This window comes from Zootoca vivipara, chromosome 12 (assembly GCF_963506605.1).
Source record: "Zootoca vivipara chromosome 12, rZooViv1.1, whole genome shotgun sequence".
Classification (NCBI taxonomy): domain Eukaryota; kingdom Metazoa; phylum Chordata; class Lepidosauria; order Squamata; family Lacertidae; genus Zootoca; species Zootoca vivipara.
This window is the reverse complement of record NC_083287.1, coordinates 16,039,909-16,062,365: the sequence shown is the minus strand read 5'-3', so window position 1 is coordinate 16,062,365 and position 22,457 is coordinate 16,039,909. Positions and strand designations below refer to the sequence as shown.

The 22,457-nt window shown below is 42.0% G+C and overlaps 1 protein-coding gene across 3 annotated transcripts in view; it reads left to right on the top strand.

The window, feature by feature from the left end:
• RBMS3 (RNA binding motif single stranded interacting protein 3) overlaps positions 1-22,457 on the top strand; it is a 746,746-nt gene that overhangs the window by 466,855 nt on the left and 257,434 nt on the right. For all 3 annotated transcript variants that reach the window (XM_035130054.2, XM_035130057.2, XM_060280656.1), the window contains one exon: positions 18,252-18,343. In XM_035130054.2, the coding sequence (XP_034985945.2) occupies positions 18,252-18,343 (92 nt within the window). The remainder of the gene's footprint in view (positions 1-18,251; positions 18,344-22,457) is intronic.

Sequence of the window (22,457 nt, the reverse complement as noted above, 5' to 3'; positions counted from 1 at the left end):
CCTTAAAAAGCATTTCAACAGGGTGAATATCAAGTAAGGAGGTGAGAGGGAAAATGATGACCATGTTTGTGGAATTAATGAAGCCATTGCTGAAACTGCCACATGTCTTGTTCCAATAGCCGCAGGTCAAAATCAGAAAAGAACTGAGAAGGGTTCAGGGAAGAGCCACGGGGGCAAGCTTGATGTCTGCAGCCTAGATTGAAATGAGACAGAGTTAAGAAACTCAATATGTTTAGTTAGAGAAACTAGACTCTAAAAGTGTCAGTTGGGAGGTGACTTGAGTAGTCTATAAATATACAGGCCCAAGATTTTTGATGCTAGACAGCTCTTTAATATCACAGGCCAAGACATAATGAGACCCAGTGGATATAAGTTGAAGCTAGACAAATTCTCTCGAAGCGCCAACTTTATTGCTCTGTGTCACTGTCAAGTTGTGAAGGATCCTTCCTCCCGGTCTCTGCAGGCGATTCCTTCCTGTCGTTCTCAGAAGGCAAAGGGTGGCACCAGTTGCAATAACATTAAATTTCTTTTTTTGCCTCTTTTGGTGCTCTATTTGCGCATTGTTGGACTAGGAGGCGTGTGTACATACCATGCAGGGTTCCAAAGGCTGCTACTGAATTGTGTCATTGTGATCAATGTGGTCAGTGCCCATGAGTAGCAGTGGTAGTGTTGCATTCTGCGATTATGGCCCATAGGACTAAAATTTACCTACCTCCTTAAGAAGAATCACCCAAGACAGATAAAAAATTCCTTCCAGCAGCACCTTAGAGACCAACTAAGTTTGGCATTGGTATGAGCTTTCGTGTGCATGAACACTTCTTCAGATACACTGAAACAGAAGAAGTGTGCATGCACACGAAAGCTCATACCAATGACAAACTTAGTTGGTCTCTAAGGTGCTGCTGGAAGGAATTTTTTAAATTTTGTTTTGACTACGTCAGACCAACACGGCTACCTACCTGTAACCAAGACAGGTACTAATGTATCCAGTTGTTTTACAGAGCGATGGTAAATTTCATCTTGTGATAAAGAACAACCAGGATCTTTGAAACTGTCCTGGGACTCTTCAGAATTAAATCTCTCATCTGTGTTGTCATTTAAATTTGAATTTTTTGCTGGGGAAGCAATTGTCATTATGCCACATTCTGTCACAGCATGCATTACAGTACAGTAGCCTGGTGTCCAGAAATGGCTTGCTTGACCTGAGTTATTCCATTAAAGATTTTCCCAGGAAATGCATGGGTTCAAAAGTAAAAGGTCCCCCCAAAATGTCAGAATGTTGGTTTATGGCGGACGATTTGGTGCCCAGACTCCAACCTTGGGATTTTTAGACTTAGAAATATGGATCTGTCCTTGTGCAGATTTTCAGCTGTTTTACTAAATGAGTGTGGGACCCAACAGAGGAGAGATTTCTTTTCAGCTTCCCGGAATTGAGGGGGAAGGGAACATTGAAATGGACTGTCACTTTGTTGATTATGTTTTGCTGACTGTATTCTAGTACTTGCACTTATATTGGTATGAATTTGGAAAGGCTTGTTGACTTTGCAAGCTGGTGCAACTGTGATATAGTGTTAGTGGGATCAGCATCTGGCTCCTATCTGGTACTTGCATGTTTTGATTTTGTTTTCAAATTGTCTGGGTGGTGACAAATTAATTACAATTAAATAAGCCTTGATTACTCATCAAGCTTTGAGTGCTGCTCCACTTGGCTCTCAGCACCAAAGCTGACATGCTCACTGACATTCCTTGTCACCATGCAGACTCAGTGAATAATTATAAATGGAATGGTGCAGTCATTAAGGAGCAGCGGTTGGGGACAGGGTTGTAGAAAGAAATGAAGCAAAAGCAAGGCCAGCATTATCAATATCAAATATTTGGGTAGCCTGTATTAACCACCATTGGGCATTGCATTTTAAAGGGGGAGCATCATCTTCATTTAACCACTGGGGTGTCTAGTCTAATTCTAGTATCTGACAAAAATGCCTTTAAACCTCAAACACATGTAGCATTACCTCATACAATGCAAATCATGGAACACCATATGCAGAAGACATAAGGACCCAAATACTACCCTGATAGAGGTGCCAGCAGAACATTATTAGGGTGATCTTGCACACGTTGGACACAACAGACTCTTCTGGACTTCCCAACCCTACAAGTTTTTTTTTCTCTCTCTGTCTCTATCCCTTCCTCTCCTTCCCCCACCCATCCACACCACCTACTTCCTCCCCTCATGAGTATCTCATTTAAAAATATAGAGATATTGGGTTGACTTCACCCCCAAAGACGCATTCCATTGCCTCTTGACAGATGGATGCCAACAAATATCAGGAGACCATCTCTTAAACATTATTTCCTATTTATTTAACAACAATTTATTCTGGAATATTAACCACCAATTTGCCAAATAAAGGAATCATTGGGGAGTTGTAGTCAAACGATACCTGAGAGCTCACAGATTCCTCATTCCCAATGTAATGAACCACAGTATGATCAGCATGTTTCTCTGTAGCCATCTGTAAAAGTATATTCACCTAACAAAGACCTCAAGGACAGATTCTCTTCCTGGAACCTTTAGTCTCTTTGGGAAAGACTTGGAGAGTTTTGGCCATTCATGGTACCCAGCTTGATGGAAGGAATAGCTGTAACATAGTAACATAGTCCTAAGTGTTGGAGAAGGGATATATTGAGATGAAATAATGGAGACCAATGGAGCAGCCAAATTCTACACTGCAGTACCTAGAATTATGTGAAAGAAGTTCTTCGTTCAGGCAAGTTCTAGCAACGTGATGGACAGGGAAATTCAATATGGCAGCCAAGAAAGTGCAGGCAGGGGAAAGTAGCACGGTACATCTGTTAACAACTGGAAAGCGAAACCATTTGCAGAGTGGATGAAAAAACTGCCATCTAGATATGCTATGTCATTTTTATATCAGTAACCCAGGATTAATAAAATCAGCCACTTTGCTATTGAGATCCTATAGACATTTGTACTGTACATATTTTTGTTAAGAATGTTGGCATAACTGAATGTTCTTGTTATGTCATCCTTCCTTCCTACCCCGCAAAAAACGTATTGGTTGTACTACATGTTCTCTTTTATTTGGTGTACCAAGGCTTTCTGTTATGATACTTGGTGATATGGAACATCTGATATTATGACTACTCCTAATTTTCTGTCATATCTTGCTACCATAGCTTTGCAAGTGATATAAGAGGCTCTTACACCTGTCAGAAAGGCTTACTTAACTCATATGTTAAGAAAAAGCAAAGCCTGCTTGCTGAAATGAGCTGCAAATTCGAAGCTGCATATTGGGCCTGGTGATTTATTTGTTCACGGCACGGGTCAATTAATTTATTTCGCCATGATGTAATATTTAATTCTTTTTTAAAGAACAAATGGATTCAGCATAGTTGTTTGTCTAAGCAAAAGCAAAAGAGTAATTTGTCTGTCCAGCCTGGAACAGGTACAAAGTGAAACATGAATAAGTTTATCCAGTAAATAATAAAGGATATGTGCTGAGATGTTTCAAAGTTTTGTCTTAAAAGGAAAAGAGCGAGATTCCTCATCCCACCTCTGCTATTTGGGAAGGGAAGAAACAATTGTCAGCACAAAAAGGAGCTGCAATGTCCCTGTCTAAACTCTAGCTTAGGGGAGCTACAACCCCCCAAGGCAGTTTTCATAATTTAAAAACACATTATCACAAAGGAGTTGGGAAACAGGATCTTGTGCTTCGTCCCTGTCCCAAATTTTACTGTGGTTTCACAAGCTCCAATATCCACGAGCTCCTGAATCCTTCAACGTTTAGGGCTTTAAAAGGTCAACACCAACAATTTGAATTGTGCTCAAAAACGTACTGGGAGCCAATGTAGGGTCTTTCAGGACCGGTGTTATATGGTCTCGACGGCCCCTCCTAGTCACCAGTCTAGCTGCCGCATTCTGGAATAGTTATAGTTTTCAAGTCGCCTTCAAAGGTAGCCCCACGTAGAGCGCATTGCAGCAGTCCAAGCGGGAGATAACCTGAGCATGCACCACTCTGGCGAGACAGTCCGTGGGCAGGTAGGGTCTCCGCCTGCGTACCAGGAATTCATAGAAATTCATGGAAGATATGGTTATTGGTGGCTACCAACTACGATAGCTCTGTGCTACCTCTAGGATAAGAGGCACCTTGACTGAATACCAGTTGCTGTGGATCTGTTGTCCTCATGGCCTGCTTGGTGGGTGTCCCAGAGACAGCTGTTTGGCACTGGGGGGGGGGACCAGGGTATTGGAGTTTGGTTTTGCTCAGCAGGGCTTTTAGTATGTTCTTCATATCTTGAGTTAAATTCCTGCAGTAGGCTCAATTTGGGTTTCAAATAGGAAATACCTGCTTTTATTCCACCTATGTGATTAAGTGTTGAATAGCTCTTCTGAAGCAGAGAATGAGTTTATGCCTGGAGGTGGACGAAATACATTTCACTGCAGGGTGAAAAGTCTCTCCCCCCCCAATGCCTAACTGAACCCAGGTCTCCTAATCAGATATAAGTTAATGGAGTGGTAAAAATTGAGTAGATGGGATCACAAACAGCTTGTGGTCTGATCAAGTTGAATAGCTGAAAGGGGAAAGTGTTTAATAATGGGACATCCCTGAGAGGAGAAAGTAACCTTGCATTGTTTTCACCTCTCTCATTTTGGGAGGTTATTGTGTGCATTTATGTGGATAAGTATTCATTATAGGAGTATTTGCCGAAGGGAAGTTTTAGTTCAGATCCTACTTCAGAGAGCAGGTTGATTTGGCTCGGACCACTTTGGAGAACACCAACTTCACCTCAAGTTTGAAACAGAACCTCAACTTTGGAAAATCTGTTAATCCAAAACATAATGCCTCCCTGACGGGGTGATGGGGAAATCAGCCAATTGTTATAGCTTTGCTCGCTTTTAGACAGAAATGGATGATGTTTGCAGGGAATGAATCCTTCAGAATTTTAGACAGATGCTTTTTTCATGCTAGGCACTTTTTAAAGCTAAAATTCACTGATAAAAAGGGACTTGCTCTTATCTTCGTTGTTTTGTTGGCATTTTAAAAATGAAAATTGTATTCACTGTAGAGATCACTCAATTATGATACATTACTTCAACATTCTTGCCAAAAGCGCTGCCATTTGTGAGCCCTTGTAAAATAGTTCCCTGTGATTAGAAGCTAGAGCTATCAGTTGCAAAACTGTACCCACCTCCATGGGGGAGAGCTTGAGAGAAACATCTGTCTTCATAGACACACTGTATTGCAGAACCTGCTTCACTTTGAATGACACCTGGAGCTCTCTGAAGTGGACCATTTCATTTCAGGATTTGTCTAAAGTGACGCAGAACCTCTAGTACACATTTCTCTGTATATTTAAAAACTGTAAAGACTCATCTGGATAAAATACTAGTTTTTTTATCGGACCTTTTTGTGTGCCCGCTATAGTTCTATAAAAGGTTTTGTTGTTACAACACCTGAATGCTCAATTATAATTCATAAACATTTAGACCAAAGGTTTCCCAGCTTTTTCTGCCATTGTGTGACTAGCTAGGCTATTGTGATCCATTTCTCATATACGTATTTAAAACATTAAGCAAGGAGAGGTCTCCATGGATATTCCCGTTGAAGGATTCAGGAGCTCATGGATATTGGAGCTTGTGAAACCACAGTAAAATTCGGGACAGGGACGAAGTACAAGATTCTGTTTCCCAACTCCTTTGTGATAATGTGTTTTAAATTATGAAAACTTGAGGTAAATTTTTAAAGCATTCCAAGTGATGAATAGTGTGCTTTGCTTTCTGTACCACAAAGTCAGATCCAGAGAAGACCAATAGTTACTGAAAACAGAAAATACAGCAATATTTATTTTCACACACACAGTGGTACCTTGGTTCTCAAACTTAATCCGTTCCGGAAGTCCATTCCAAAACCAAACCGCGCTTTAACATTGAAAGTAATGTAAAATGGATTAATCTGCTCCAGACTTTTAAAAACAACCCCTAAAACAGCAATTTAACATGAATTTTACTATCTAATGAGACCATTGCTCCACAAAATGAAAGCAATAAACAATGTACTTCAGTCACACAATCAATCAGTAGCTGAACTGTCACAAAAACGAAAAAGAGCTGCAAAAACAAAACAGACCTCAGCATAACACTCAAAACGGGAGTGTGGAACTCAAATAGGAAGCGTAACAGTCAAAATGGAGCACGTTCAGCTCCTGAAAGAAGTTCGCAAACTAGAACACTCGCGGGTTTGCAGTGTTTGGGTTCCATGTTGTTTGAGTACCAAGGTGTTTAAGAACCAAGGTACCACTGTGTGTGTGTGTGTGTGTGTGTGTGTGCGCGCACACACACACACTCTCTCTCTCTCAAGATTTCACTTCTTCCTGGGACAGCTATAGTTCAGTGATAGTGGTTATGTTCTATATATAGGAGTGCCTAAGTTCAGTTCCCAGGATCTCCAGCTAAAAGTTTAGCATTTGATATGTATGGCACAAACAGTGATAGGGATTTGGGAAAGGGCAACACTCATGCAAAGAGGTCCCACATTCAATCCTAGCATCCCCAGTTAAAAACAATCTCATGGAGAAGGTCTGGGATAGAGCCCTTGTTTGAGCTCGTGGAGAACCACTACTAGTCAGGTAGCTAAAACTGAACTGAATGGACTTTGCATAAGACAGCTTCATATTCCCATATGGAGTCCAAAAGCAAGTCTAGGAAATGTCAGGTCCACTTCAAAAATGATGATGTTGGGAGGGAAGGAAGAGAAACTGCAAGCGTTCCTCTGTTCCACTGGCTTACCCAAAATAGCATTCTCACATCCTCTTGCCACACGAGGAAATTCATGTGAGGAGGAGCCCAGGAGGGCGATGTAAATGTTGCATCTTGGATGAAATGGAGAAGGAAGCAGGTAAACTGAAGTGCAAGGCAATTGTGCTTCCTGTTCTCTCTACTACATCATGATGTCCAAAGCAACTCCTTGCCATCTGTTGGCATTAAACATATATATTCCTGTTTTATTGCCAGCTTTATCAACTGATGTTTACTGCCAGTTTAACTGCAACAAGATGATGATGAAATGTATGTTTAGTTTCAGCAGGGTATCTGGAGCGTTCAAACAGATAAGAGGATTGTGTCTTATAAAGTGGGAGTAAAAGCCACCCCTGTTTGCGGGAGAGTGTATTTTATGGGTTCTGTCTCATACTTATAATATATCTATTTGTCTAAATTGCAGGTGAGTTGTAGAAAAGCACTCAGGTGGCTATACCTGAAACCTATAGCCCCAAGTAGATGTATAGCTTTAATGAAAACCATTTTATTACGCAAGGGGCCTTCCCCCATCACTCCACCCCCAGAGTAATCTAAGTAATGATGGGCTCATCAATTTGGTTTAGTTGCATGTTTTCCTGACCCACTTGCCAAAGCATTGTTCTAAATATTACTTCCAATAAAGCACGGTAGGTTTGGTGTGCTCATTGAGTTTACTCTTTCTTGTCAGTTCCATCCTGTTTACTTCTGCTTTGAACACTGCTGCTGCAAAAGACATAAACGACAAGTTCACTTCAGGCTTGAAATAAATTTTGCCAATTCATAGCCCAGCTTCATGAATTCAAATGTCCTCTGTCTCTGAGGCAGCTAATATTTGGATGTTTCGTTTATCCTGTCGTCATATGACCTAGGTCGACCTAATGCTGTTTTTAATCTGCTGAACACTAAAAATTCATGAAGACCAGAATGTTTAAATAATAAAATAATGTCCTAATTAACAGTCTAGTCTTACTGGCCACTGAAACTGCCTCAGCATCTAGAGTAGCAGAGCAATGCAACTCCTTTCTGCTTTTATTTAAATGTCCCTAAGGAAACTTTGGCTACAGGTAGTGCATATATAGGGACGCAGGTGGTGCTGTGGGTTAAACCACAGAGCCTAGAGCTTGCCGATCAGAAGGTCGGCGGTTCGAATCCCTGCGACGGGGTGAGCTCCCGTTGCTCGGTCCCAGCTCCTGCCAACCTAGCAGTTCGAAAGCACATCAAAGTGCAAGTAGATAAATAGGTACCACTACAGCGGGAAGGTAAACGGCGTTTCCATGTGCTGCGCTGGTTCGCCAGAAGTGGCTTTGTCATGCTGGCCACATGATCTGGAAGCTGTACGCCGGCTCCCTTGGCCAATAATGCGAGATGAGCGCCGCAACCCCAGAGTCGGTCACGACTGGACCTAATGGTCAGGGGTCCCTTTACCTTTACCTAGTGCATATATATTAACTATGACACCTAAAGGTCCCTGATGAGTTTGGCTGTGAGGATTTTAGAGGGTGATGTTCAGGGGTAGTGTGGTAGAAGTAAAAAAAAAACTATGGTGAGCAGGCAGTGGAAATGTTCCTAAATCAGGGAGACATCAGAGGCCTCTCGAAGGATAGAGAAGGCCCAGTCTTCCACCGTTGGGAAGAACATCTGTTGCCTCTGGAAAGCTGCCAGTAATGCTTTCTGCTGTTTTGAGATGGATAATTGGTGAAGAACAGAGGTTTGTGGGTAGTTGATAGGTGTGCACCAACTCTATGGGGCTGAGGACACCACGGCCTCCCCTCCAAACTATGTGGACCCCCCTGCTCAGCACCTGAGGGCCCCAGTCCTGCCACTCACCACCTGGCCTAGGGTGGAGCCTATAAAGGACTGCTGCCACTGCTGCTGTGAGGCAGAGGGCTCCATTTTGGTTTGTTTTTTGTTTAAATTGCTGTTATTTTTTACCTATGTCATTTTAAACTGTGATATTAATGCTGTATTCTTATTTTTAGTTTTTGATTTATGTGGAAATTGTTTTCCATTGGGTTGTGTATTATTTTTGATGTGGTTTATTTATTGTTTACGACTTTTGTAATTATGTAAATCTTGTCATGTTGTAAGCTGCCTTGAGCATTGATTTTAACTGTGGAAAGGCGGCATACAAATAAAAAATGATGATGATGATTGGGGGGGGCTGAGCCCCGCAATCATGAGGGATCGGGTCACTGTGACGACAGGCCCTCCCCATGCTGGTGGACGGCCCCGCCGTGTAAAATGCATTTTTGGTTGAGATTTACCAAGCCCTGACATTTTACAGCTTTTGGCATTTGGCTGTAGCCTCCTTGTTTAGGAAGGCCTTCGGCTGAAAATCTTTCCTCTGTTGTTGTAGTAAAAGCACAGAGAATAGCTCCTGCCTCCTAATCTGCATCAAGGTTACAGTCTTAAACACACAAATTTAAGAGTAGAACCACTGAAGACAGTAGGATTTATGTCCAAGCAAATACCGTAATCCTGTGAGTTAGCCCCATTGGGACTCAATCCTGAATCTAGAATTGGCATGTAAATCTCACCCTTTTAATACACTCTGACCTCAGCTTTATAAATGAATATCTAACTCTACAGGGGCTAAAACTTTGGTCTTTCTTAATTTAAACACAAATGAAGGAAATGACCCCTACAATGAAATGAAAATTTGGGTGTGTGTGGCAGGGTTGCGGTTATATTGCGTCTGCTTAAGTACCATAATGAGGGTGAAGTTTCTGTGAAAATTTCCCCAAATGAACAATAGGGAACAGAAACCTTCAAGTTTATAAATTGCCTCTATAACAAACCTGGCTGTCTTGGGAGTCATTCTAAATAAAATAAATATATCCTCGACCATGATTTTGTATCCTCTGTGGGTTGTGGAAAATGTTTTCTCCTTTTGGCTGTCAGCTGCTCTTAATTATCTATTAACATAGGAATCTGACCAGTTGCAAGTTAACTACTAACTTAAAATCATGGGTTTTAATAATTCAAAATGTTTCATGGTTAACACGTTTATGCAGTCAGAGATGGTACAGGCTATGTGAATGTTACACAATTTGCACTTCGTAATTTAGTTTTCAAGGGCAAATCAACCTCACTGCTTGCTAACGCTAATTTTCCAAGGGTTATAAGACTTTAATTTGATTCTTTATCCACTGTGCATAAAACAATCACTGGAATTTGCATAGTAAATTATCAGATAATCACTTTTTATGCCCACTACCTGCTAGTCTTTACTTTTAAGAGATACCCTAGGTAGGCACATGATGTAAACCAGAAGAAACTTTGCTATAGAATTGATGGTACAAAGTCTTCATGGAGTGAGTGCACGAATCTTGTAAATAGGAAGGGAGAAGCGTTATCAGGACTGTATAGATTATTGAATTCATTTTAGATGTACTCGCTTTTATTTCTGGTTATCTGCCCACTTTTGAGTAAGCCTATTTATGGGCTGTTTGCTAGATCTGATCCAGCTAGGCTGATTTACTTGCAAATGGCCTTGGCCCAGTATACTTGAAGGAGCGTCTCCACCCCCATCGTTCAGCCCTGACACTGAGGGCCTTCTGGAGGTTCCCTCACTGTGAGAAGTGAGGTTACAGGGAACCAGGCAAAGGGCCTTCTCGGTAGTGGTGCCTGCCCCGTGGAACGCCCTCCCATCAGATGTCAAGGAGATAAACAACTATCTGACTTTTAGAAGACACCTGAAGGCAGCCCTGTTTAGGGAAGTTTTATTCTGTTTTTAGTGTTCTATTGGGAGCCGCCCAGAGTGGCTGGGGAAACCCAGCCAGATGGGCGGGGTATAAATAATAAAATTATTATTATTGTAAACAGAGATTTAAACATGCTTATTTCATTATGAATCTGGAATTATGAATTGGGTCCTGACGAAGTTAATTAAACTTGGGTCTTACTGAAATCAATGAGAACAAAGTGCAACTAGCTTGGTCTCAAGATATGGCTATAGTCAAATTCATTTCATAGAATCATGGAACTGTAGCGTTGGAAGGGACACTACGGGTCATCTAGTCAAACCCCCTGCAATGCAGGAATCTCAGCTAAAGCATCCATGACAGGTGGTCATCCAAACCTCTGCTTAAAAACCTCCAAGGAAGGAGAGTCCACTACCTCCCGAGGGAGAATGTTCTGCTGCTGAACAGCACTCTTCCTGATGTTTAGTTGGAATCTCATTTCTTGTTTAAAGAAAAGGTGTAAGACTGTTTTAATAGATAAATAATGTTCACACAATGCTCACATCTGAGTGTTGTTGTTTTCTTTAAAAGTAGCCATGTAACCATTATATTCTTAGGCATCTGAGAATGAAATTGGTGCAATTTCATGATATCTGTTCCTGTGAAACATGGACAAGCAGTTAAATGTAAGGCATAATATTTAGAAAGCCTTTTTGAGGGGGCGGGGGCGGGAAAGCACTTGAAAATCTCCAGGCATCCCATCTGTGTTTAAAGGAACAATAATAACAAAACTTTAAATTAGCATAAGAGATTTAAGGCATTTCAGGAAAACATTGATTAAATCTGCCAATGAAGCGAATGTGCTTGGTGAGTGACCTAATTAGTGTGTACTTGGTTCTTTTTCACTGCACTGCTTACCATTAATTGCTGTTCCGCTGGTCTTCTCCTGACAAGCCGCAAAAAAAACAACAACACAAGGATGAGGGATTTGTTGCAAAAATAGTGACATTCAGTTTTAATTCATTTGAACCTGCTGCCAAGTTAATTATGGAATTGAGAAACTGAGCGCAGGGGGCTCCCAGCCATTTAGGTTATGGGAGACATAGCTGTTTAGTGTCTGACTGTGAGTTCAGATAGAGCTTATTACGGCACACATAAAAGTCCACTTGCTGTGTCTTTAAGTGGGCTTCCCCTAAATGCACACATACACAGACTGGTGCCTATAGATTCACAGTTGCTGTTTCTCTGCGTTCATCATTTCTCTGCACGCCATAAAGCCTAAGTAAAATTAGTCCCTTTTTTTCTTTCTTTCAGGAGGGGGTTCCTAGTGGTTAGTAAAGACAATGGACCGTCTTGACAAAGATACATACATATTAAATTTCAGAGTTGGAGGCGTTTCTCCAAAAGCTAGCGTGGTACTTGCTTCTGAGACGTCAGAGTGATTTCTTTTCTGACCTGCATTCAGCACAGTGCTGATTCCATTTTGCTTCTGCCAAATTCTACGTCACTTGTCTCGCCGTCTGCTATTTCATGGAAGTTACATATGCTACGTAACTCTTAGTGCAACTTACATACTTAACACTTATTTCAGTGTAAAAGAAATGTCAAAACCATGCAAACCAAACCCCATTCAATATGTATCCTTTGTGGACATAAATACAACAATAACCTTGGGAACTGTGGCAATTTCTCCTTCCTTTTCTGTTTATGTTGGAATTCTCTGGCATCCCTTTAGAAGTCATGCTTCACTTTTTTTTTACAATATTAGGGTCTTTTTTTGCTCAGAAAGTAGTATTTCATCATAGGGGACACGTGCAAAATTATTGATAGTGTGGAGAAAGCAGATACACGTATATCTTCTCCATCTTTCACTAGAAGTTGGGCTCATCCAATGAAGGTGAATGTTGGAATATTCAGAGCAGGCAAAAAGTATTTCTTAATACTGTGCAATTCTTAATACTGTGTATAGTTAAGCTATGAAATTTGCTATCTATCTCAAGATGCCATAACTACCGGTAGGTACAAACTTGGAAGGCTTTAAAAAGTAGGGTTAGACAAATTCATAGAGGTTAAGGCTGTCAATAACCACTAGCTATGATGTTTGTGAACTACATCGAGACAATCTGGCATAGCGGTTAGAGTGTTAAACTAGGACCTGGGAGAGCAGGGTTCAAATCCCCACACAGCCATGAAGCTCAGTGGGTGACCTAACATAACCTACCTCACAGGGTTCACAGGGTTGGAGGAGAACCATGTACAACACCTTGAGATACTTGGAAGATACAGATGGTATAGCAACAACAACAACAAGCTCCCATAATGGGTTGTTACTGGGAATAGTTACTGGGGGGGGCACAAGTGGGGAGGGTGCTCATCTCCTGCTTGTGGGCTTCCCATAGGCATCTGCTTGGCCTCCGTAAGATCAGGATGCTGGACCAGATGTGGCTTTGGTCTGATTTCAGCAGAATTCTTCTAACATTCTTCTAGAGTAGGGGTCGGCAACCTGCGGCCCATGGGACACAAGCGGCCCACGGGGGTTGTTTTAACGGCCCACGAGCCGTGCCCAAACCGAGCCGCCTGCTCGGCGAGTCCCTGCGCGCTGCACTAAACTGGCGCAGCACAGAGCAGGGACTCGCTTCTGCTGGTAACCAGCAATTTGAAGTGGGTCCAGAAACTAATTGGTAGCCAGTGCAGTTGGGCCAGGATCAGTGTAATGTGCTCAGACTGTCTTGCCCTGGTGAACAACCTGGTCTCTTAATTCTGTACCAGGACTGTCATTTAGGCACCTGGTGTTGAAAATATTACTATATGGTAATATAAATTTAAACAGGGCTTTCTTTTCAGCCAGAACTCACCGGAGCTCAGTTCTGGCACCTCTCATGTGGTTGCCATTATAAGAGAACAAGGAAGGTGTTCCGGCCCCTCCTTCTCAAGAAAAAATAGCACTGCGTATAAATTGTCGCCCTTTAATGCCAGTCAAAAGCACCATTACATCTTTTGGCTACGCTTGTAGCTTGATTTGTGTGAAATGTGACTAAACTTCCTGTGGTGGAATCTCTGCCAATACCACAGCCAGCTAGACGTATCATAAACATACTGGCTGAACCATTCTTACCAGTTTCATACACAATGTTGATAAGTCAGTGTGTCATTTCTCTTTCAACCCCTTCAGGTAAAGATTTCTGACATGTAAATACATTATGCAAAATGCTAATTAGACCTAGAATCCTTTGTAAACTTACATGGAAGTAGGGCCCAGTGGGACTTATTTCTGTGTAAACAAGGGCGCAATTTGTAGATTTTTTTGCTCAACATAGTTGCAGTTACTAATTCTATAATAAAAGTGATTGGGCTACTTCAGAACAAGCGTTTTGGGGATCACGGCCTTAGTAATTCATACTTCACAGCTTCGCTGCAGAATACTTTTTAGGACTGCTGTGTATAACAAGTTCATTTCTTTGTAACATGCTGTGTAAAAGACTAAAAAACGGAGGAATATGGTTGGGAATATAATACGGTTAATTAAAACATAAAAACGTAATGCTAATTATGTTTTTGTGTTTTTTGGTGGCAGCATTTGTAGGGAGGCAGCCGCAGTAAGTTTGCACTGGACTTATGTGTATAATTTATGAATATTCTTCCTAAAAAGTGTGTGTGTGGGGGGTAATTGCTACCATTTGTTTGCTACTACTAGGAGTTTTTTATTTTTTTGGTAATTTGTAAAGAATTTCTAATGCAACTCGTACAGTCTTTTGTCTCGTGCAAATTATTACCCCCCTTTTGCAGATGTGGAATTGAAGCTGAAGGCTTGTCACACATCACCTGTGAGTTAGGCAGGGGTTCTTCCAGGCGGAACTCACCTGCCGCACAGCGACAGGGCTCAAGAACTTTGGCTGGATGCTCCCCCAACAAGTTCCAGCACCTCTTTTTCTAGAAAAAAAGCCCCGAGTTTAGGTGCCTGGGAATAAATGCCTCTCTTCTCCTCCACTCAGGAGGGGAGAATAGTGAACCCCTCAGTCAGATCCTGGGTTGTTCAAATTATATTTGGTTTAAAGCACAGCGTAGTGCCTGAGTGTGGGTGTAACAAAGAATTGTGGCTTCTTTAAGTAGTACAGTCAAACCTCGGGTCCCGAATGGTTCTGTTTTTGGAACATTTCGGCTCCCAAACGCCGAAAACTCAGAAGTAAATGCTCTGGTTTTCAAACCTTTTTCGGAAGCCAAGTGTCCGAAGTGGCTTCCGCTTGAGTGCGGGAAGCGCTTGCAACCAATCGGAAGCCGATCCTCAGTTCTTGAACATTTCGGAAGCTGAACGGGCTTCTGGAATGGTTTACATTCAACAACCGAGGTTTGACTGTAGAAGCTCTCACCAAAGGGGCAGAAGGGAGGGAGAGTGTGTGAGCTTGAGATGCCCTGCAGCTTGTTCCTGATCGCATAAAGTGGGTGAATAAATCCTGGGCAAAGGTGGGATTCCTTAAAACAGGTATCTCAGTTGCAAAGTCAAACTCCTCCATTGTTGATATTTTATAAATGGTTGCATTGGCTATCAGGACTGCAATCCTGACTCAATGGGAGAGGGATCACGGTTGCACATAGCTGCTTCTTTGCTAGTGGCAGTGGGGGAACTCTATGGAGGCTCTGGAGCAATGAAAGTCTCAAGCTTTGACCCGGCAGGTGGGAAGCTATTGTGGATAGTAGTCAATGGAAAGCCCTGAAGTAGGGTGTTTCTGGGCAGGCAGCAGAGGAGGATCCCCTTAGGGCAGCCTTTATCAACCTTTGGGTCTCCAGTTGTTGGACTACAACTCCCATCATTCCTAGCCAGCATGGACAGTTGTCAGGAATGATGGGAGTCATAGTTCAGGAACAACCCAAGGTTAAGAAAGGCTGCCTTAGGGACTCCCCCCCCCCCCGCCAAACACCTTACACCCTAGCCGGCGGGGCTGTGGATGTGATGGTGAATCTGCTTCTTCATGCTGTCCGACTCCCTACATTGGAATTGTTCTTTCTGATGATCAAGGAAACCCTGCAAGAATGGAACTGCTGGATTAAATTGCTGTGCAAAGTTGCCTTAAAGTTAATTAAAGGTACTTGTGCTTTGCAAGAGTTCAGCTGTGATGATTGCTTTTCGACAGAGTACTGTACCAGAAGACCTGCTGTTCATTCTTAATACTTGTTCAGTAATAAAGGATCCGGAAACCCATGGTGTGTTAATGTTCTTTTTTAAAGACAAAACCCCAACAACGTGTTTTAAGGTATTTTATTTGTTACGTTGTTGGCATCCGTCTGTCTCGAGAGATAGTGGAAGTGTGTGCCATCAGGGGCAAAGTCTAACTGTTAAGAGAGTTACAGCACCTGCTGCGGCTGTAGAGACAATGACAATGAACAAATAACCAATATTTGTTGTATTTATACTATATTGTTATAATATTTATTATAAAATATCTAAAGAAGCCATTGTGCCTTTATTGTGTCCGTTGATCAACAAAAATCATCCTTAGTCAGAGAATGGAAGAGACCCCTCTGTGGTCAGTATGTAAAAACAAGTATTTGTCCCTTCTGAATTTTTGAATGTTGGAACAAGGACAAGTGTTCATTGCTAGAACTTTACCTTGCCTGTCACCCTGCCCTTTCCATAATACAGTCGTACCTTGGAAGTCGAACAGAATCCGTTCTGGAAGAACGTTCAACTTCCAAAACATTCGGAAACCAAAGTGTGGCTTCTGATTGGATGCAAGAAGTTCCTGCAGCCAATCAGAAGCCGCGGAAGCCCCGTCGGACGTTGGGGTTCCAAAGAATGTTCGCAAACCGGAACAATCACTTCCAGGTTTGCGGCGTTCGGGAGCCAAAACATCCGAGTACCAAGGCGTTTGGGATCCAAGGTACGGCTGTATACATTTATAACACAATCCTGTGCATGTCTACACAGAAGTAGGTACCAGTGTGTTAAATGGGAGATAGTCTGGGATTTAAGCCTTACAGTGCAGGCCTACATATGTCTACTCAGAAGGACTAGTTGCAGAGTAGTATACCCTGTCGGGTCCCGTAAGGTTACCCCAGTGGTTCTCAAAGGGTGTGGTGTGTCAGGAGACGATGGGATGTGTGGCAGGAAGATTCAAGTACAATCCATATTATATGTGGGGAATGATTCATGTTCTTATGTAGCTGCTTTGTTTTGTACTTTCTGGATGTCTCATGTCATGTCATCATATTATAAAGTAGTTGTGTTCTATGTTATTATCAGGCTTTGGGGAATCTGATCCCTCCCACAGTGGCAGCCAAGAAGCAGATAAACAATAAAAGTTCTTACCAAGTAATTAATTCAATATTCACAGAGAGAGTCTAAGGAATGAGGTGTTGCTCCAAGTGAAATCCCACCCCCTCAGTCTATTCTATTCTACGTCACCCCTGCGCCGGCTGATCTGAGCTTTCTGCCTCTGAGCTTTCCGTTCTACTACCCTTAATGCTCGCCAGGTCCTGGGAGAGGGGTGGGTCATGAATGCTTTCCAAGGACACTGATTCTGTCAGCTGTCTCTCCCCTGGTGCTGCTTCTTCCTGCTGTTCCTCTCCCAATATTTCCCAGCCTCCCCCCTCTGCAGCCTCTGAACTATGACCTTCTGCAAACCACTGTTCTAAATCTATACTGTCCTCGGAAAGGTTCAGGAGAAAGGGGGGCGCCCCCCACCATTCCTCCTCAGTCCAGTTATAAATCAAGCACTGCAATGAGTTGTTTCTTTTTGTTTTCCAAAGTATTTATTACCCATTAAAAAGGGGTGTGGTGCAAGCAAATTTTTATTCTGAATGTGGCATAGAGAAAAAGGTTGGGAGAACCACCGGATTACCTTAACAGACTATTGAGATGCTATTAGAATGGGTTAGTTTGTGATTTAAAATATTTGCATTTAAAGTTGTAGCCCGCCCTGGGGTCTTGCTACAGGGGGTGAGCAATAAGTTGGGGGGGGGGGAATAACTAAATAAAAGTATGCCTCATGGGGTTTAATAGGATTTCCTCCCAGGTAGGTGTGCATAGGATTGCATCATCATCATCATCATTTATTATTTATACCCCGCCCATCTGGCTGGATTTCCCCAGCCTCTCTGGGTGGCTTCCAACAAAATATTAAAATACAATAGTCTGTCAAACATTAAAAGCTTCCCTAAACAGGGCTGACTTCAGTTGTCTTCTAAAAGTCTGGTAATTGTTTTTCTCTGCCACTACCGAGAAGGCCCTCTGTCTGGTTCCCTGTAACTTGGCTTCTCACAACAAGGGAACCACCAGAAGGTCCTTGGTGCTGGACCTTAGTGTCCGGGGAGAATGATGGGGGTGGAAATGCTCCTTCAGGTATATTGGACCGAGGCCATTTGAATTGTGCTCAGAAACGTACTGGAAGCCAATGTAGGTATTTCAAGATTAGCTGCCACATTCTTGATTAGTTGTAGTTTCCGGGTCACCTTCAAAGGTAGCCCCACATAGAGTGCATTGCAGTAGTCCAAGCAAGAGACAACTAGAGTATGTGCCACTCTGGTGAGACAGTCCACGGGCAGATAGGGTCTCAGCCCGCGTACCAGATGGAGCTGGTAAATAGCTGCCCTGGACACAGAATTGACCTGCACCTCCATGGACAGCTGTGAGTAATTTGGTAGCTAGAGGGAGCAGGGCTAACATGGAAGCCGTTATTGATAAGAGAGAAGTTGTTTAAAAAGTTGGATGTTCTTTGAAGGTATTAATGAATACTTCTGTATTTCCCCCCCTAAAGGTTATGGTTTTGTAGATTTTGACAGCCCAGCAGCAGCACAGAAGGCAGTAGCGTCTCTTAAAGCAAATGGAGTTCAAGCGCAAATGGCAAAGGTAAGATCAGTCAGAGGGCATTCTTAACCTTGTAACGTTGTGTATTACTCTCTGCGATATTAATTTTGTGGGCTTGTTCCATTTCCTTGTTGTTTTCTAAGTCAGGATTTCTTGCAATCTTGTTTCATTACTCAACACAAGTTTGTCTTCTGACTCCACTGATTTCTTCTTCATCTTCTTTTGTCTGTTGGCTTGCCAATGTGTATGATGCCTGTGATTTGCCCGGGTCTTGAAATGTGGTGCCCTTAAATTCCATAACACTCTCCTGCCATCCTTCAAGGAACTTCATAAGACAAGGTTAATACACCTTTAGGCGCCAGGCAAAACCTTTCCTCTATAGCCAGGCCTTTGACTGATTGACATCCGATGCTCTTTAAAAACGTGCTGTGGAAAGGGGGATTATTAGGTTGTCTTTGTTTTTATGGTGTATTTTCTGGTTTTGTTTATAATGTGCTTTTATGTTGCAAACCACCCTGAGTATAGGGCGGCATACAATTAATAATAATAATAATAATAATAATAATAATAATAATAATAATACTCTTGTGATGGGAAGAGCACTGACATCCAGGCCCTAAATATGACAGTGGAGAGGAGGAATGTGTGTTCCAGGGCTCGCTAGTTGGGGCATGGTTGCTGCACCGCCCCAATACTTTGGAGCTCGATGAAGCCTTGCACTGTTCTGCATAAACCTGAGATGGTTTATGGGGGAAAGTGCCCTTGGCTGAAGTTGCAAAGCATATGCAGACTCTGAGATCATAAGTGACTTCCCTTTGGTCATGAGAGGTTGCATGCAGTATCGGACAATTGATGGATCCAACGAGTGCACCTGTTTGATACCCAGGGGCGAAGGAAGGCGTTGTGACACCCAGGGCTGCACATGCGCTGTACATAGCAGTTTGTCGGCAGCGGCACTCCAGTGCCGTCTGGACGGTGCCGGGATCCTATGCTCGCAGCTGCAGCCACGAACGGAGGATCCTCCACATGTGGTTGGGGTGGCGTGATGGCTGCTTGCGGTGCCGTGAGCCCCCGTGGGGTGACTTCTTGTCACCCCCGCAGACATGGCACCCGGGGTGCACCTTCCCCCCCACCCCGGTTGCAACGCCACTGTGGATAGTCAGAAGACAAATAATGCATCATTATAGATTTGCATGTCTTGGTTCTCCAGCAGAGAATGTTGGCTTGGCGAAATATAGCTAATACAGCCAGGTTTTTTTTGGGGGGGGGGGCGGACACACACAGATTGCCTGGTTTTTGCACACATGAGGAACTTTGGCGACTGTGTATTGATTGTAGAGCCCATCACATATTAAATTATTTTTTAGCAACCTCCTTTTAATGGGGATCTCAAATGATGTGGCTGTGCCAGGTTCTGGGACACTTCTGTTTCCCCAGGCAATTTATTTTGCTTACTCTCTCAGCCTGCTGTGCGTTTTTTTAGCTGCCACATCATATTCTGCTTAACGGTATGGTTTTATTGCATATGAATAATTCATTATGTATACCTATTGCTTGCCACCCTGAGATTGCTTAGATGAAAGGTGATATGCAAATGCTTTAAATAAAGATAAGCAAATATATAAGATAAATCCCTTGTGACCTTCTCGCCAGTGTTTTAAGATCTGCGTGGGAGGTCATGCTTTTGGAGCCGGCAGTGGACAAAGTCCATGCAGTGGTAACACGAGGCAGAGGCCTCTCAGTGGTGGCCCCTCCATCTGTGCAACTGTCTCTTGATTGCCCCCTCCATATTGCTGACATTTATGTGTCTTGTTAAATGCTTGCTTTTCACCAGACTTTGGTTAGTTGCTCAATTTAGCAGAGAGTTTACAATGCAATTCATTGTGGTTTAAAGATTGCTGTTGATCACTGGTTGATCAGATTTTAATTGTTGTTTTTATCTTCTTTGCATTGTATTTCAATATTATTGGTAGTTGCTCTGGGCACTGGTTGGTGTCCAGGAACAAGAGATAGATAGATAGATAAATAGATAGATAGATAGATAGATAGATAGATAGATAGATAGATAGATAGATAGATAATTGGGGGGACGGGACTAGAATCTACCCAGAGTCTAATGAAATGATGTGCATTTGTCTGGGCCACATTCTGTCTAACCATGGCTATGGTTACTTGTGTTTGGTAACCTCCAAGTTGGACCATTTTAATGAATTCTACCTGGGGCTGTCCTTGAATATGGACCAGAAATTGCAGCTACAGTAGTGTGAATCACAGCTGTTTTCTGGGACCAATTGAAGGTGCTTGATTTAACATTTTTAAAGACCTAAAAAGTAGGGGACCCAAATACTGCAAAAACACCTTCCTTCATATCAAACTGCCTATGCTTTAAGATCAACAGATGAGGCTATACGCAGGTCGAAGTGTGTGGTTTGGAGGTCCTGGGAAGGGACTTCTTAGTACTGGCTCCTCACATTGGAACCCCTTCCCTTCAGATGTGTCTGGCCACATCTTTATATAGTTTGGGGTGGTTTGTAAACACATTTTTTTCAACAGGCATTTGGAGGAGACAACTGACTTGAAAAAAAAGGTTTAATTTGCTGCTGTACTTAATAAACCACTACCTAGTTAAATTGTTCTGAGTCATTGTGCTTTGCATTTTATTGATCATGTCATTTTTATGAATTTTAATACATTTATATATGGGGGGGAGTGTGTTGTTTGAACTTGGTGTAAATTGACATATGTTAATGGTGGTATATAAGTCATTTAAATAAATTGTTGTGTTATGTATTCAATTTCTCTCTTGCCTTTCCCCTAAAATGTTTTTGGTTAATCTCTTTGCTGTCAGTTGTGCCTATTATGTAGAAATGGACCACGAGATGCAACCATGGAGTGCAGATAATGAAATTGTTCTAAATACCTCAAATTCATGGTTTTTCCATAGGGATGCTTCCAATGCGCTCAACTAGGAGCAAGCACAAAAGATTTAGGAGCTCTTTAGTCTTGTAGTTAGAAACCTCTGTAAATATAAACATGTAAATTCATCCTTAGTAGGATGTGTTGTGCAGCAATTTGTTTTCTATCCAAAGAACATCTGAAGAGCTAGAAGTTTCTGTCCGAATTCTGAACAGATTGTAATTTTAAAACAAACAGTATTTATGGAAGCCCAACAGGGATTGATTCCAGACACGTTGTCGTTTTCCTCTTTAGAGCTGGTGACATGATTACATCTTTTAAGTTGTTGATGCCCCGTTTATTTCACTCTGTCTTGTTCTGTTGTTGTTGTTGTTGTTGTTGTTGTTGTTGTTGTCTATTGCACACATTCGGATAATGTGTTTATGTGCTTCTTATTTTCATAGCTGCCAAGTTATCCCTTTTTTACAGGGATTTTCCCTTATGCTGAATAGGCTTCCTCGCGAGAAAAGCGAAAACTTGGCAGCTATGCTTATTTTGTTCTTTGTCATTGACCACAATAATAAATATTTGATTTGATTTGTATTTATGGAAGCATGAGGTCCCAATATGAGAGATTTTGGAATATGCAGGCCCTTCCACAAGTTGACTTTAGTTCTTTAAGATCTGAACTTTTATCTGCCCTGTTTAGGGAAGTTTTTAAAGTTTGAATTTTTATTCTGTTTTTAATGTTCTGTTGAAAGCCTCCCAGAGTGGCTGAGGAAACCCAGCCAGATGGGTGGGGTAAAAATAATAAAAAAAAATTGTGTGTGTGTGTGTGTGTGTGTGTGTGTGTGTGTGTGTGTGTGTAAAATTTACAGTATAAAGCTCCCATTTGACTAGAAAATGAATTGGTTCACAGTGATCCTCTATCACTTGAGGCGGAGATTTCAACATATATATATATATATTACTTATTTAACAAATTCATAGACTACTTTGTATTGTATTCATAGACCACTTTGTATCTTTCTGTTGTGAACCACCCTGGGATCTTCAGATGACGCGTGGCATACATATTTTAACAACAACAACAACAATTAATAGATTGAAACAGTGTGCAAAATTTAAACCCCCCAGAATAAAACACAAGTTCAAAAAACAAAATTTCAGTAAACTCTAAAAGCAATAAAACCACATTTACAAATTCTTTACAAAAAAAATCCTGCTCCATAAGTGAGTGGGTCATCCATCAGGTAAAGCC